Raw genomic sequence first — 17,437 nt, forward strand, 5'->3', positions numbered from 1 at the left:
ATCCTTAAACAGTTTACAAATGTATCCAAAACAACTAAATGAAAGCATGTTGTCAAATAACAACGTTTATTATCAACGCATATGACTTGCTTTCCTCGTAACAGAGTGAGTTTCTAAAAACTAAACAAAAGTGCAAACGTGAATTTATGCTGAAACAACAGCCAGTAATCACACAAAACATTGTTTCACTACACAAGCTTTAAACAATACAGTTCAATGCACTTTAAAACTTTAGTTGAAACTATTATTATGTATCATCTTGAGGAAGCTCTTGGGTCGCAGTAGAAAAGCCCAGGATATCTGTAGCAAATGTCTCCATGTTGATTTCAGAGGGTAGCACATTCTCCAACACCGATTCTGATGCATCTATTACAAAAACAAGTGCCTTCATGTTAACACACTGCTACAATTTGCAACTCACTGTGTATTTTAGCTAAATCATGCAGTTCACAGGGAAAGCACTGCATCTGTAATCATGTACCATGGAGGACTACAAGAGTCATGCAAAATCTAGTAAAGAACTTCAATATTTAATAACTACCTGGACAATAAAAATAGCAATTAATAGATTTGTTTAAGAATTAATTAATTAATCTATAAATACATACAAAGTTACAAAAAAATTATGTAACATTTTATTTAGGCAATAAAAAGTGAGATTATAAAATAATGTAGAAATGAAATATTTATCCATTAATAAATAGTTCAAATTAATATAACAATTTACAAAAACAACAAAAAACACATCATAAATTGCATTTACAAATTCTTAATTAAATAATATAATTTCAAAATGCCCTTTTGAATGCCTAGTTTAGACCTGTATTTGTGGTTCAATGTATGGATCCAGTTGTTTATTTCTCTTTATAAATCGCTTTTAAAATACATTTTAAAATTCCATTATTTAATTGGGAATTTGTAAATGCAGTTTTGAATGATGAACTTATTGAGTGTTTTATGTTCTTTTTGTAAATTGTTATATTCATTTGAACTCTTTGTTAATGGATCAATATTTCATTTCTACATAATTTTATAATCTCACTTTTTATTGCCTTACATAATGATTTTTTTGTAACTTTGTCTATTTATTTATTTATAGATTAATTAATGAATTTTTAAACAAATCCACTAATTGCTATTTTTATTGTACAGGTAGTTACCAAATAATAATAAAGTTCTTTATTACATTTTGCATGACTCTTGTAGTTCTCCATAATCAAGATGGTATCACCTAAAACTACTTAAAGAACATGATACCGAATTTCCAAAATATTTACAAAAGTACTTGAGAAATAAAAAAAGGTAGGTAAAAGGACTTTCACATACCTGTGCAACCTTCTGAGCTAAAACCTAGAAGAGTAGTAAAGCATTCAGCCAACTCATCTTCTGTCATATGTTCACCTGAAATGTGACATGTACTTTTATTCATACAATAAATAATTTGTGGAAAAAAGTGCACAAAAATATTTAAATATAGCACTGTCAAGATAGTTTCATAAAAACATCCAGGATTAGCTTTGTGTTATAAATGCTCAAGTGGGACAATACAGAAGAATTATAAAGTATGTTTGCCCTTAAGATCTTTGTGCATAATGCATTGAGTGCCACATGATAAATTGCCATTTGTGAGCTTCTTTAAATGGTTTTATTTAATTTTCATAATTCTTGTCCATGTGTTTTACATGCAATTTATCGCATCAGTGAAGTTGAAAAAGGTTTTTACCTCTAGCCTGTAGTAACTCCAGCAGTTCATCTCTGGCAATGGTATATCTGCCCCCCTCATCTGGCCTTCCAAGCACCTGGAAGGCATTGCACAGCTCCTGTATTGAAATGCCAGAGGCAGGCCGGTGGTTGACATAGAGCTTAATGAAGTCCTCCAGGTCAATGTCCGTCACATAATTTCTGGTCTCGGCATAGCGGCTGAACTTCACTTCGTTCTGCATGTCCTCCAGCTTCAGGAAAATGTTGACAAAAATATTTTTGTAAATCATAAGTGTTAGTCAATCTATCAATGACAGATGCTAGAATAAATTTGTAATGGTAAAATGATGTTGTACCTCCTGCTCTGTGGGATAAAAGCTAAGCACTCTCATTAGCACGGGTATGTCAGATAGGGGGACGCGTGTGGACACGAGCCGTGTTTCCATAGTGTTGAGGTCCTGGTTCCGTAACTGACAGTAGTAAAAATATTCCTCCATTTCCTAATTAAAAAAAACATAAGATTTGCCATGATGATGGAAGGACTGGTAACATTTAAACAGTTTTAATTAAAGTGGTAAAAAGCTTTAATGATAAAGACAACATTGGTGGCTTGTGACCTCCTTTCAGAGGAGGTACGAATGCGAAACTCGTGAAAACATCGCCATGTGTGTGGATCGTCGTGTCAAAATATGTGTTCTGTGCGTCATGTGCATTGCGTGTCATGTCAAAATACATGCCCGCTACAGACGCCTCACAAGGGTTTATGATAAAAGAGACGCTCGAGTTTGCTAGATACACCGTAAATCCCATGTGTAGTTATAGTTTATTGTTAAAGCGTAACTAAACCCCTGTTCAGAGCCTGACTCCACCCACTGGCAATATTTGAAAAATGCAAGAAAAGTGGGCAGATCCCTTCGGAGATAGAGGGGACGAACTAAGCTCGTACCAAGCGTGTGGTGAGATCGTAACAAGGGTGTGGTGAGCCCGAACCTGCTTATGTCACGAGTTATTTTATGGACCCAACATCCAATAGGAAAATTCAACTGCAGTAGCCATCGTTCAACCTGAAGAGGGCAGCACTCAGACGTTTTTACACCATATATTGTAGTATTGAAACAATTTATATCCAAATGTCAAAACTTACTAAAATCAATGAACAGCACTAATAAAGCACCATTCTTACAGATCATTAACTAAAAAAAGTTGGTTTAGGGTTTAGTTACTCTTTAAGTAAGTGTCCTATGAGACCTGACCGCCTCCTTTATCATGAACCGTTTCGACGCGTATGCAGCAGACACATATTTTGACATGACACGCAATGCATATTGATACCCATGATGCACCAAACACATATTTTGTTTATTGTCTCCTCCACAGAAAGGCACATCTTTAAAAATATTGTTATAGTTTAATTTAAGTTTCAATTAATTACTGTTTGACTCACATACAGTTCAGTGTATTCATCAAAAAATTAAATAACATTAAAACAAGGAAAGCTCAAACCTTGAAAAGCTGTCCATCTCTCCCTCCCTCCAGAAGATTGTAAAAGGGAACCATGTCTTTACCCCCTAGAGCAGCTGATGCCTCCAGTGATCTAGATAGGTCATTTTGAAAATTAGTGCAAAGCAAAAAATTATGGATTTACAATGGTACATAATACACTGATGTATATAATGTGTATACATTATACACAAGGAGAGTAGTTTTGTATAAAATTTAGGGTGGAAAGAGCTAGCAAAAAAATAAACAAAATAATGACTATTTTGCAAAATGGTCCAGAAGCACTTCCTGTTGTTTTTAAGTTTTTTAGTTTACATTTATTTTACATTTTTATTCAGTTCTAATATTTCTGTTGGTTGTATTTTGTTCTAATATTAATTAATATTAATATTTGGTTCAGTATTAAAAAACTTAAACAGGAAGTGCTTCTGGTCCAGTGTTAACATCTTGCAAAATGGTCTATAGGGCAGATGCCTTTAAAGGGAACATTTCACAAAACCTTGTGTCAAATGTCAAATAAATCTTTGGTGTCCCAACAGTATGTATGTGACATCTAACTCAAAATATTATATCGTCGCTGTCCGATGAAAACCACGTATGTCCATTTTGCCGATTTTGAGATTTTTCGACGGATTGAATGTCCAGGTTCATTTCCGTATACAGTATGGTTCACATACCTAAATGGCGAATGAAAAGTTGTGAAATCATTTCATCTGATTTTCACGTATATCCATTTGGTGTCAAAGCTGTAAATCACGCCGCGTATCTCCCGCCCTGTGGAAGCATCTCGCCGGTCTTGTGAAGTTTCATTGAAGCTCAGCACTAGATAGCCGAATAAACATAGCCTGGTGAGACAATGACTTTCCTTCATCGAGGTAAACATTTCCCCCCTGACGCCAGACGTACGTCTAGGAGTGACAAAATTACGGTAGGACTGTGCAAACTGTCTAGCATTACCATGTCAGTGTATTGATTCATTGTCCCTTCATAGTTTGCAAGAGACATTTAATACATTTATAATTAATATTAAATAAACTAAGCGTATTTAATTAACTAAGACGTAGGCTATTTAATAAACTGAGCGTATTCATCTGTCAATATGAAACACGACTTGGCCATTCTAATTAATGATCGGAAGAACGCGTATCGACCACCGTTACTGTAAAATATGCACGTATGTCCATTTAAAGGCGGAGTCCACGATGTTTGAAAAACGCTTTGGAAAAGGAGACGGGCCGACTACCAAAACACACTTATAGCCAATCAAATCAAATCAAATGCCGGGTTGCGTATGTGTGGGGCGGGTCTATCAACAGAAGGTCCAGATTCTATTGGGGTAGGGGCGTGTTTGTTTAGGTGATTTCAAATATCAACATTGGCTTTCAAACATCATGGACTCCGCCTTTAAACTCAATTTTGGTCAAATGTGGATTATATCATTACACTGGCAAGAATATGGTTACATGTAAAGATGCCGTACCAAGTATGACAACGCTACATTTAAAGGTGCAGTGTGTAACATTTAGAAGGATCTCTTGACAGAAATGCAAAATAATATATAAAACTAAATTATTAGAGGTGTGTAAAGACTTTTCATAATGATCGTTATGTGTTTATTGCCTTAGAATGAGACGTTTTATCAACATACACAGAGGGTCCCCTTACATGGAAGCCGCCATGTTTCTACAGAAGCCCTTAACGGACAAACTTTTTTACTAAGTTGTCTCCAACTATGACATGTTTGTCCGGTGGCGGCTACTGTAGCTTCTCTATGTGTTTCAAAAGCAAGAGGTGAGCACTGGACTGAGCCGTTGGTTGCAATTCACAACTTCACCACTAGATGCCGCTAAAATTTACACACTGCACCTTTAACTGCTTTTGAAATACTGTGTTTTTTTTCACTTTCTGAAAAGTAACCGTTTTGGACATACGTGAGTTTCATCGGGCAGCGGCGATATAGATAATTTATTATAGCATGTTAAACTAGCCACTGTGTAGGTGGGAGCAAAAATGTGCCATTTTGTGTGTGTCCTTTTAAATGCAAATGAGATGATCTCTGCTCTAAATGGCGGTCCCATGGTTGGATAGTGCAAATTAAGGGGTGGTATTTTCCCCTTCTGTCATCACAAAGGGAGCTAAATTTCAATTACTTATTTTTTCACATGCTTGCAGAGAATGGTTTACCAAAACTAAGTTATGGGTCAATCTTTTTCGCATTTTCTAGGTTGATGGAAGCACTGGGGACCCAATTATAGCACTTAAACATGGAAAAGGTTAGATTTTCATGATATGTCCCCTTTAAAGAATTTTTTTGTATAAATGGTTTTAAAAAGTTAATAGGGACGCATGTTTTCCCAACTTACGATAAATTCAGCTCCCACGAAAAAACTGTGCAGTCTGGTCCTCCTGCAGTGAAAGCATATCTTCCATCATAAGAGCAGGCCATAGCAGAGACACCTGTTGAGTGACAGATACTTGCAAATGACTTGTAGGGGTTTCCATCCAGAGGCAGAATCTGAATCCCAATCTGCATCAATGAAAGACAATAATACTGAAACGGGGAGCTTTAATTGCCAATAACGTAGCGTAATTGCAAAGTGACCGTTACAAACATAATTAAAGATGTAAGAAATAAAGAAGAATTTGTATTACTAAATGTATGGTTTGGTAGTTGGCTTAAAATGCATTATACCTTGTCTTGTGTAAGATATGCCATGTAACGAGAATTAGGGTCCCCATCCTTAGATGCAGGTAGCATGGCCATCTTTTTTACTGGAGAACCATAGGAAGGACCAAGGAGTGTTTTTCTGCACAGACAAAATATTTTTAAAGACTAGAAATGGGATCCCCTGAGATTACAATTGAGGTGTTCAGATGCCAAACCCTCCAAGTGCATCTGACATGGTTTTTTATGTAAATGAGCATTTTTTTTATCAAGCTCTTATTTATAAGTTCAGTAAATTCACTTTAATGCCAATAAAACGGTTATTAGTGATTAATTAGAATGCATTATTTTCACTATAGGGTTTCAAACCCTCTAAGTGCATGCAAGCTTTTTTGGCAAAAACCTTGCCTTCTTTTTGTAGAGACAGAACTGCTTTACATTTAGATTTGTTTCACTGACACGAATAACTGAATACATAGCATTTATAATTAATTATGATAATGTTTAAATTAAATTTAAGAGTTAATCTCACTTTTATTATTGGTTTTTATTTGGTGTATTTTATACATGTATAAAAGAAATATTTTTATTTATATATCAATATATGTCATTCATTACTAAAATTAAAACTAATGAAACAAGAGTTTTCTTTCTATTTGATTAAGGACAATTTCATTGTTTGAAGTTTTGGGAGACTTGCAAATCCTTTGGTAAAAATATATTCCATAACCATTTTTCTTGCCTATAGGAAAAATGTTTTTGCTTGGGTATTGTGAAAACATAATTCCGGATTCATGTTTGCTTTTGTTGTATCATGTAATGTATATTAAAAATATTGTATATACACTTGTGTATTATTTTATATACACTTTTTGCAAACCTGCACATTTTCGAGGTAGAATTAAAGAGCTTCATCTTATACAAATTGGAAGCTGTAAGGAGGAATTGCTCAGGTGTCAGCTGAGGATACCACGCCATGCAGGTGGGCACAGCACTCTGCTCGATCCGATCAGAACTCAAAATGACCAAGTCATTTTCCCCACTGTTCAGAAGATCATACTCTACCTATTTAAAACACAGTTTAGATTGTTTTAAGTAGGTTTTAAACTAACAACTTAGAAAACATACATGTCATCTAGATCCGAGACATTTTCAACCATCAAACCTTCCACATTTCATAAAAAGCAAGCACATAATTTCTCATATTAAGAACAGAGGAACTGACCAGCATGCAATCCATTCCAAGGGAGAAGAGACGAGGTTGATTGCTATCTAAATCCACTCCAAACAACAGGTCCTGAATAGGTTTGTAATGAGAGTGGTGTCTTCCCTGGTACTTCCAAATCTCTTTGGTTCCCTGCTTATAACGGCGAAGCAATGTCACAGCCTTTCCAGTGTCCTAAAATAATCCAAAATTGAGCTGTAGTTGGATGGTCAACCTGGACGTTAGCGGGACAGTGGGTTCTCTCTCCAGAAATCCCATTAATTTTTCCCATAGACTTTGGATTATCGCAAAAATAAGCTCTGCGTTTAACATTAGTTTATGACACTTACAATTTTACAACAAGATAATCTTCATAGATAAACACAACTTTTACGGAATTTGAAGTCTAAATTAGTTTTTTTTATTTCTAGTAAACACATTTCTATAAAAGCGTTTTTATTAGGGAAGTTTAAAGGTGCAGTGTGTAAAGTTTAGCAGCATCTAGTGGTGAGGTTGTGAATTGCAACCAAAGGCTCAGTCCACTGCTCACCCCTAGCTTTTGAAACACATAGAGAAGATACTGTAGCCACCATCAGACAAACAGGTCATCGTCGGAGACAACTTAGTAAAAAACGTTTGTCCGTTAAGTGCTTCTGTAGAAACATGGCAGCCCAAAATGGCGACTTCCATGTAAGGGGACCCTCAGTGTATGTAGATAAAAACATCTCATTATAATGTAATAAACACATAATTGTTAATTATGAAAGGTCTTTATACACCCCTGATGATCTAGTTTTGTATATTATTTTGCATTTCTGTCAAGAGATCCTTCGAAAAATTACACACTGTACCTTTAAAGAGTAACTGTGGAGTACAGTTTTATAGTACTGTAGTCATAAAGATTGAGATTTGTGACTTAATAAACTGTTAGAACACTTATTTTTAATGAATTCAAACACATATAAAGCTCCTAACCGCAGCTGCCAGATACAGTGAGTCCTGGGAGAAGGTGAGATGGGTTATTCCATCCTGACTGTACTGCAAATACTGTTCACCATCACTTTGAAGGGTACAGGCATCAAGAATCTGCAAAGCCCCACTGGCAAATCCCACTCCCAAATAAAAACCTAAAAACAAAAATTTATGATAAACCACGCAAACACATTGTATTACACCAAATATACAAAATATTGTTTTTTTAGCAACCGAATAGGGGTTTTAAATCTTAAAATTAGTCAGTGGGCTTAAGGTAAACTACTACAATTTTTGTTAATTTTTCAGATATATTTTTATCAAAAGTTTGGGAAAAAACACCTCTCAATGTCATCTTGTGATCTTTTGTAGCTTACCTTGTGGATCATATGTAATACACTGGATCTCCTTGTGGGGCTGGAAGACTTGGCTGCAGACAGCCTCTTTACGCTCATAATCCCAAACCTTAACAGTGCCACTGTGGCTGCCCATAGCTACTAGTGGTTGTTTGGGGTGGCAGGCGACTGCTTCCAGACGTTCTGCATGTTCCTTCAATAGAGTTTGTAGAGTATTTTTCTGTACATTCACATGTACTACAGTTGAATGGGTTGTACAAAGCACAAAATTTCTGTAAATGAAAGAGAGATGCAGTAATTTACTGTAGTATTGCAACTTGAAATGTAATGGTGGAGGGTCTCTAAATCCCTGCCTCTCACTGTTGGAATAACTGTTTGTTTTGAAACAGATGGCTCCATCCTATCTAGAAGCACTGCACTCTTGTTAGCAGTTTAAGGCTTTAAGTGTGGACTTGAAATGAATTTCAAATTTTTTGCATGTCACATAATTCTTATCATAAAAACATGAGAACTTTTTTGAAAGTCGATTTGGTGGCAAAGCATTAAAGGGACATTCCACTTTGTTTGAAAATATGCTCATTTTCCAGCTCCCCTAGAGTTAAACATTTAATTTTTATCATTTTGGAATCCATTCAGCTTATCTCTGGGTCTGGCGGTGCCACTTTTAGCATAACTTAGCATAATAACTTGAATCTAATTAGACCATAAACATCGCGCTAAAAATAACCAAAGAGTTTCGAATATTTTCCTATTTAAAACTTAACTTTTCTGTAGTTACATTGTGTACTAAGAACAATGGAAAATGAAAGTTGCGATTTTCTAGGCAGATATGGCTATATTCTGGCGTAATAATCAGGGACTTTGCTGCTATAACATGGCTGCAGGAGGCATAGTGATATTACCCACTGACCGAAAATAGTCCCCTTGGTTACTTTCAATAGCAGGGGACTATTTTCAGGCACTGCGTAATATCTTTGCGCATGCTGCAGCCATGTTACAGCATCAAAGTCCTTGATTATTACGCCAGAATGAAAGTATAGTTCCTAGCCATATCTGCCTAGAAAATTGCAACTTTTACTTTTCCATCGGTCTTAGTACACGATGTAACTACAGAAGAGTCAAGTTTTAAATAGGATAAATATCGAAAATCTTTGTTTATTTTTTAGCGCAATGCTAATGGTCTAATTACTTTCAATGGATTATGCTAAGCTATGCTAAAAGTGGTACCGCCAGACCCGGAGATCGGCTGAATGGATTCCAAAACAGTAAATGGACAATGAGCATATTTTCAAATAAAGTGTCCCTTTAAATAAAGGAAAAGTTTCTTGGAAACAGATTTTCTGCCACACATAATCCTCCACATATCAGCTGAAACAATAGTTCTAACCATCACATAAAATGTACTACACGTTTTAGGGCAATTTTCAGGGTTTAGATTAATCCAGAAATGGTCCTTAGTTATATTAGGACTTTTTTCTTTCTTTCTTTATTCTTGACGCTATTCCAGCATCTATCGCTATATGCATGGCAACTAGTTAATCCATACACAGGTTGGGGGAGGGACAATTTGGTATCTTCAATTCACCTAACTTGCATGTTTTTGGCCTGTGGCAAACTGACATAGGAAGAACATTCAAACTACACACAGTAAGCCCACGTGAACCGGCGACTTTCTTGGTGTAATGCAACAGTGCTACCCACTGAGCCACTGAGCTGCCCTATTAGCACATTTAAGTCGTTTTTACAAACATACCCTCCAAAAAAAATAAAAAAATACTTGTGAGGATGTTAAGACAAAGCAATAATATATGTTAAGATGTCAATGCAAGTTGTTTTTAAATTAAGGCAGATGAAACATGCATTTTAGTCTGCGACTAGGATAAACCTTTTCCAGAAAACCGCCCCTTATTGTAATAAATTTAAGATTTTTCTTATACCAGCATTCTTTGCATGGTCTCTTACCTTATTACAAATGATTTGGCATTCACTGTGCAGTCTTCCTGATAAGTTAGGCTGCTAGTGGAGGGTATTTCTTTAGAAAAGGAGATGGATCTGATAGGATCCAAATTAAATTCACTGTACAAGCTGATGATCTTGAGATTTTCATCATAGAATTTGATGTGGCCATTCACATCACCAGTTACTATAAAACTATAAAACAACAAAAGCATATCAACATGTAAAATGCAACTTTTTAAATGCACTTTAACTACACAGATTATGCTTATTTTATTTGAAAAACAAAACACATATTTATTCACATACCTGTCAATCATAGTCAGTACAGTAATTCCTTTGTTCTGGAGAGGAATGATTTTGGTGGCTTTCTTTATACAAGAATCACTCTGCTTGTCCCAAAAAACGATATGCCCTTTTGAGGTGGCTGTTAAAACCCGCACGCCATCGCAGTGAAAGATGGACTGGCTCAGGGAGCCTAACACCACTTTAAATGTCTTAATGGGGACAGATTTGTAAGAGTTCAGTGAAAGCAGAGCAGACTATCACAAAAATTTAAATCAAACTAAAGTTCTTCAGCCAACCTTGTTAGAAATTTCCGGAGCCGAGTATTCCAGACAATCCCTTTCCTAAGCAACAAATTGTATCATTATTTACAAAGCAAACATAACTAAAATAATAATCAATAGCAAACTCAATTTCATTCTTACAAAGTTTAGATAAGTAATTCCTACCCATTTGTAGAAGAGAACGTGACTTGTGCTGTTGCTAAGCAATTGTGTGCTGTCAGATGGATGGAAACTGATTTGATTCTAAAAAAAAAACCAAAATGATTGATTTAAAGTTAAATGTATTCACAGTAGTTAACTAAAAAACAGATTTTTTTATTAAAAAGCATGATCAAATGTGAAATTCTGAATGACAGTCGCTTATAAAATATTACAGCTATTACATCAATGTTCCGTAGTTTAACATACCTGACAACCATGTGTTGGGCTGATGTCAACTTGACATTGAGGACTATCGCTTTCATCTGTCCAATCCCAAATACACACCCGCTGATGCAGATGAAACAGTACAGGATCAGTGAATAAGTAGCCACACTGGCCAGTGATAATAACTTTCTGTGATTTATGTTATCATTACACCTAACATAAAAGTATGGTTCTATTAAAAGATAAGCAAACTCTCCCTAGGCCATCTGGCATCTTCTTAACTAGTGTGGCTAGATGCTGATGCACAGTGATGATATCTACACTGTGTGTATGTACAATAATGGTATAAATAATATGAAACGAAGAATAAGACATGAGCATAATCACTACAGACTTAAAGCTGTGTGGTGTCTAACCTGAACTGTTCCAGCTCCAACAGTTACCAGATATTTTGAATCTTTTGATAATGCCAATGCCGAAACTCCACCCTCGGGATGACAATCAAACAATGTGCGCACAGGAATTCTACAACACACATTAAGAGCTGTTAACCAGACAGGAACAGGTTTTAAATTAAGAATGCATTCAAGTACATGTTATTGTAAACGTCTAGACTAGATTGTCAAGCCCTTACTGTCAATTGTTAGTTAGGGCAGATAAATAAATCTATTTTAGCAATAATAAAACAAACATATAACAGACAATCAAATACTCTACTACCCTGTGTATGAGTCCCATATGATAACAAGGCTCTCTTGGCCCATGTCAGCTGTCACAAGCCAACGTCTGTCCTCACTAGCACACAAACAGGTGATTGGACTGCAGTGGCCCTGCAGACACCAATAAAAAGTTAAACAAAATTAGGGTAATGTGGCAGGAACTTATTAGACATAACTTAAAAATTACAGATCAGAATTGAATTTCATACAAAAATCGCATTTTCATTAAAGGGGACATATCGTGAAAATCTGACTTTTTTCCACGTTTAAGTGCTATAATTGGGTCCCCAGTGCTTTTATCAACCTAGAAAATGTGAAAAAGATTAACCCAGTAACTTACTAACTTGGCAAATCATTCTCTGCAAGCATGTGAAAAAATAGGTCATTGAAATTTGGCTCCTCTTGTGATGGTCAGAAGGGGATAATCTCGCCCCTTAACACTATCCAACCACGACACTACCATTTAGTGCAGAGATTAAAGGATTAGTCCATTTTCTTAAAAAAAATCCAGATAATTTACTCACCACCATGTCATCCAAAATGTTGATGCCTTTCTTTGTTCAGTCGAGAAGAAATTATGTTTTTTGAGGAAAACATTCCAGAATTTTTCTCATTTTAATACACTTTAATGGAACCCAACACGAAACCCATTTTTTTCAACGAAGTTTCAAAGGACTCTAAACAATCCCAAACGAGGCATAAGGGTCTTATCAAGCGAAACGATTGTCATTTTTGACAAGAAAAATAAATGCACTTTTAAACCACAACTTCTTGTCTATCTCCGGTCCTGTGATGCGCCAGCGCGACCTCACGCAATACATCATCACATCAAGAGGTCATGGAGGACAAATGCGAAACTACGCCCCAGTGTTTACAAGTGTGGAGAAACAGGACCATTCCGACGTTGTTGTATGTCGAATGATAATAATTAATGTCTTTGTGTCAGTTTATTGTTTAACATGATCCTATATGGTTTCATATATGTAACACGTGACCTTTCGACATCATTATGCAATTACGTGAGGTTGCGTGGGTGCATCACAGGACTGGAGATAGACGTGAAGTTGTGATTTAAAAGTGCAAAATTTTTTATTTTTCTTGTCAAAAATGACAATCTTTTTGCTAGATAAGACCCTTATGCCTCGTTTGGGATTGTTTAGAGTCCTTGAAACACTAAACATTGAAAAAAACTGTTAAGTGTTGGGTTCCATTAAAGTCCATTAAAATGAGAAAAATCCTGGAATGTTTTCCTCGAAAAACATAATTTCTTCTCGAATGAACAAAGAAAGACATCAACATTTTTTGGATGATGACATGGTGGTGAGTAAACTATTTAGATTTTTTTAAGAAAATGGACTAATCCTTTAACTTTCTCTAACTTGCATTTAAAAGGACACACACCAAAAACAGCACATCTTTGCTCATATCTACAAAGTGGCAATTTTAACATGCCATAATGAATTATCTGTGGGATACTTTGAGCCAAAACTTCACATACGTACTCTGGGGACACCAAAGATTTATTTGACATCTTAAAAAAGTCTTGTGAAATGTCCCCTTTAATGTCATTGTTTTATAAATGTAGTAGAACCAATAATTCATCATGTAAAATGCACACATTTAAAACTAAAACTAGTTATAAGATAAAGCAATATGTTTTAGGCTATACGTTAAACTTTTCTTTTGTGCACATCCTTAGTTTATATCAGATGATCCTCTTACTTGTAACAGATGCTGAGTATTGGAAGTGTGATCATACATGAGAGCAACATGAGCACAAACGTAGAGGATGACAAGCCTGTCTTCGTCCTGCAGACTGAGGACAGGTAAAGTTTGGTTAATCCCATATGCCCAATGAAGCACCTGTCCAAAGGTTAGAAACAAGTACAAAAAGAAAAACTTAGGTATAATAGGTACATTATGCATTTCACAACATTTATTGTTTTGTTTTTGTTCATGAATTGTGCATATAACCTTAACTGTTATAACTTTTGATTTAAAAATATGTCACATTTACAGTTTTAGCTCTTAATTTATAAATCTGTGTGACAAAGGTTGCATTTACCAAAGGGTGAGATTTGGTTCTGGTCTCCTTGGGAATGACAGGCAATGATGTGGCCGTGTAAACGTGCGAATCCACAGTTTTCACTCCAAGAATAGTTTCTCCTTTTTCAGCATCCAGTGTTCGTTCTTTTTTGTCATCTAGTAATTCATCCTTCATTTGATTTTCAATCGTGCTTTCCTGTTCATCTGCTTCTGTTGTTTCTTCATTCACTTCAGACATTTCTCGTTGCAATCGACTCCTAATGAAGCACTTGCTTGGACAACCAACTGCTAGGCTAATGATATTCGTCTCTTTGCGAATTAATTACCTTTGCCAAAGGAGGTTGAAATGAAGAAATAAGTCAAGAGGTGCGCAATGATATTCGACAGTCTTGCAAATATGACTGTCTTGTTAAATTAATGTCTATGTTAACGGAACTTGTTACCTACCCACTTTAGTTACCCCACGCATCCGGTTGCTAAGATACGACCACGTGTGCGTGCAACAGATCAAGCTTGTTCGACTTCATGCGACGCCGCAAGAACCGACAGCCGGACGACGTCAAAGCTCCGCGAGAGCGATTAATAAGCAAACTCTTGTGTACGATGTCGCGAATCGCTCTCGCGGTACCTCGACGCCATCCGGCTATCTATTCCCGCGGCACCGCACGAAGTCGAACAAGCCCAGTGTTTCAAGCATATTTAGAGGGAAATGCCACTATGGTGGGGTGGATGAATTATTATGCTAGATTTATTTATGTAATTCAATTTCTGTATGGCTACAAAAGGCTATAAGAAATGTTTATGGGTTTTAAAGTAAAATATGAAGTATGGAAAAAAATAACAAAACAACAAAAACGAAAATTGTAATAACACAATTGTAACTGTGCTTCTGAAATTGTCATAAAGAGGTTGTAAAATGACAACGTAAAAACTCATACCTCAGTTTGCTCCAGCTGAAAATGTGCCACAGTTAATTGCCCTTGTTCAAATAAAACAGTACCAAACAGTACTAAAAATTATTCTTTGTTGTGTTTCTATTCTTCAACAGCCATCATAAGTACATAAAAATAATTTCTACGCATAATCTACAAAAAAGAAAATGCAGCAGCGTTATTAAAATTAAGTGACGTCATCGCGCACAAGCCGCTACATATAGCGGCACATTCAATGACACAGCGCATCTCAAAAATATGCAAAATCCATTTACTCCAGTCCATTACCAAGGACATTTACAGAGTTATAGAAGATAAGAAAACATAGCCTAAATACAAAGGTTTCATTTTTTTCTGCATAACAGTTATATTTGTATCAGCTTGCAACTCTCGCCAGTGTGGTCATCAATGAATTTTTTTAAACAACTTTTAATTCAATTTAGATTGTCTAAAGATGAAGTAAAAGTAAACCTAGATTAAACGCAAACTATTAAACACAAGGACCTATAAGAGGTTAGTGATATGGAATGTTACACCAGTCACCTTGCCTACTATTGTCAAACCACATACGCACCAAATTATTAGTCCACTTGCTGTAAATAGTGCGCTCTATTTAAGAATCGCCTCGTTCAATAGTCAAATTCATCTAATTGCCACTATTAATGGAATAACGTATAACATCTGAAATATATTTACATGTATGACTGATGCCAATTTTACCCTCAAAATAACAGCGACAAAAAGGGTACCAACATTCCTGGGATGTGTATATATATCCTTCCGCCTGATTTTGTGGCTTTTCAGACTGTTTAGGTCTATCGGTCAATGCTGAAGCCCAGCGTGAACTGTGTATATCACTCTAAATACCGCACTTAAAATAACAAAAAAACGAAATTACCGGATTAGTATTTTTGTAGACACCTAAACCACATGGACCGCTTGCGCTTTGTTTTTAAAACCGCCTAATTTGTTTCTTATGAAAAGAAAATAAATTAGCAAAGCTACGTTAGCTGAAGTAGCAGCATTAGTGGAGACTCGAGTAACTGGAGGAGTAGCTTTACACGTTGGCTGTCACTAGATCAACTGTCAGCTAACACGTCAAATAGCATATTCCGCACTTGTCCGCGGTGTGTGACGTTTTTTTCAAACAGCCAGAAAACTCTGCTCAAGTTGTCGTTTATGGGATCACCATGTCCATGAAGCCGCAGGCCGGTGGAAATCGCAAACCCGGCGGAAGCAACAGCGGAGCCGCTGCGGCCTCCGGCACCGGGGGAGCAGGGGGTGGTGTTGGACGCCAGAACATAGGCAGGTGGGTGCACAACCTGGAACATTGAGGTTTTGAAATGTACAAAAATCGCACCTACATGACGATCGGTAAATGCGACATGCTTGCACTTGTGTCGTAGTTTAAAATGCAGGTCGTGAACTGAAGTTGCAGTGTGTGGGATTGAGCGTAACTAGGCCGATATAGGCCAAATTCACATGACAGGGATTCAAAGAAAACGGTTTGTGCCCACTGCAGTTGTTAGAAACGGCTGACAATGGACATTATGTTGCTAAAAATAAAAGACAGGCAGGTTGTCTGGTATGGTGAACAAGTTCAGAATGAATTGCTTGTTTTTGCCGGGTATCGCCCATGTAACGTTAGATGCACGTATTTTCGGGACATCTGTAAACGCTTAACGTGATAAACGCTGACAAACAACTACCAGGAAAAAATAATTTCTATCAAATTTTATTTTTTATTAACCCTTGCTGCTGTCAAAAGAACGAGCTTTTATTACACGGATAATGTGAAGAAGCTCACGTTAAGCGTTTTTTCTAGAAGTCCATTATATGAGAACAGCTTAGTTAAAGAGCACCTATTGTCCGATTCATGTTTTTACATTTCTTTTGTTGTATAAGTGTGTGTTAGTACATGTTAACGATATGCAAAATGTACAAGCCCCAAAGTAAACGATGACGCAAGTTATCATCTCCAATGTAAATCTCTTTTCTTGGACTACAACAAACACACAAATTGTAGGCATTTGTTTACTTCCTGGGATTGGTGATGTTGACAAAACTGATATTATCATAATTCCTCCCGCTTGGGCTCACAGCCCTGGTTAACTCCTGTCAGCATTGCATTGTAACCAAATTTTTCAAACATGGTAAGGAGCGTCACATTTCCAGCTAGGGGTGGGCTGTATGAGCAAAAATTCATTAAGGTATTTTTCACTCTTCAGCCAGTATAGCGGTATTACGGTATGTTGCCATATGAGATAAAACATTTTGGAGTCACACTGTAGTAAACCTTAGTTAAGTAACTGGCAAAACTTGTATTTTTCACCTTATGTTACTAATAAGTGAGGGATTGGACATAGGCACGATTTTTTATCTTTTCCCATTTTTTCCTTTAAAAGTGCCATTGTGTGGATGGGTGGACTCATCTTCTTATGCATATTGTCA

General features: G+C 36.3%; 2 protein-coding genes across 11 annotated transcripts in view; one reads left to right on the forward strand and one right to left on the reverse strand.

Moving 5' to 3' along the window:
- Positions 1-39: 39 nt before the first annotated feature.
- On the reverse strand, positions 40-15,322 carry cfap251 (cilia and flagella associated protein 251). 3 transcript variants are annotated; one of them, XM_073860745.1, is made up of 21 exons: positions 14,993-15,322; positions 14,074-14,380; positions 13,731-13,871; positions 12,010-12,119; positions 11,706-11,814; positions 11,332-11,412; positions 11,089-11,166; positions 10,939-10,983; positions 10,664-10,851; positions 10,361-10,549; positions 8,420-8,670; positions 8,046-8,197; positions 7,092-7,265; positions 6,747-6,931; positions 5,894-6,008; positions 5,565-5,728; positions 3,205-3,295; positions 2,058-2,201; positions 1,724-1,952; positions 1,327-1,401; positions 40-366 (listed from the first exon to the last, which is right to left on the reverse strand). In XM_073860745.1, exons 2-21 carry the CDS (start codon positions 14,290-14,292, stop codon positions 248-250), a joined length of 2,859 nt encoding a protein of 952 aa, XP_073716846.1. In that variant the 5' UTR covers positions 14,293-14,380; positions 14,993-15,322; the 3' UTR covers positions 40-247. The 3 variants fall into 3 exon arrangements, with proteins under 3 accessions (XP_073716846.1, XP_073716845.1, XP_073716847.1); XM_073860744.1 differs by lacking the exon at positions 14,993-15,322 and adding an exon at positions 14,502-14,770; XM_073860746.1 differs by lacking the exons at positions 10,361-10,549; positions 14,993-15,322 and having other exon boundaries at positions 14,074-14,772.
- Positions 15,323-15,751: 429 nt separating this feature from the next.
- atxn2 (ataxin 2) overlaps positions 15,752-17,437 on the forward strand; it is a 43,558-nt gene continuing 41,872 nt past the window's right edge. For 4 of the 8 annotated variants that reach the window (XM_055199976.2, XM_055199977.2, XM_055199981.2 and 1 more), the window contains exon 1: positions 15,753-16,295. In XM_055199976.2, coding sequence (XP_055055951.2) covers positions 16,177-16,295 — 119 coding nt within the window. In that variant the 5' untranslated portion in view covers positions 15,753-16,176. Of the gene's footprint in view, positions 16,296-17,437 lie in introns of all 8 variants that reach the window. The other 4 variants (XM_055199979.2, XM_055199980.2, XM_055199978.2 and 1 more) reach the window with 3 other exon arrangements.

This window comes from Misgurnus anguillicaudatus, chromosome 22 (assembly GCF_027580225.2).
Source record: "Misgurnus anguillicaudatus chromosome 22, ASM2758022v2, whole genome shotgun sequence".
Lineage (NCBI taxonomy): Eukaryota > Metazoa > Chordata > Actinopteri > Cypriniformes > Cobitidae > Misgurnus > Misgurnus anguillicaudatus.

Coding starts and splice junctions, on each gene's coding strand:
- cfap251 (XM_073860745.1), bottom strand. CDS start 14,292: ATGTCTGAAGTGAATGAAGAAACAACAGAAGCAGATGAACAGGAAAGC. Junction 8,198..8,419: donor TATTACATATGATCCACAAG/GTAAGCTACAAA, acceptor TTTTGTTTTTAG/GTTTTTATTTGGGAGTGGGA. Junction 1,402..1,723: donor GGAGTTACTACAGGCTAGAG/GTAAAAACCTTT, acceptor GTCACATTTCAG/GTGAACATATGACAGAAGAT.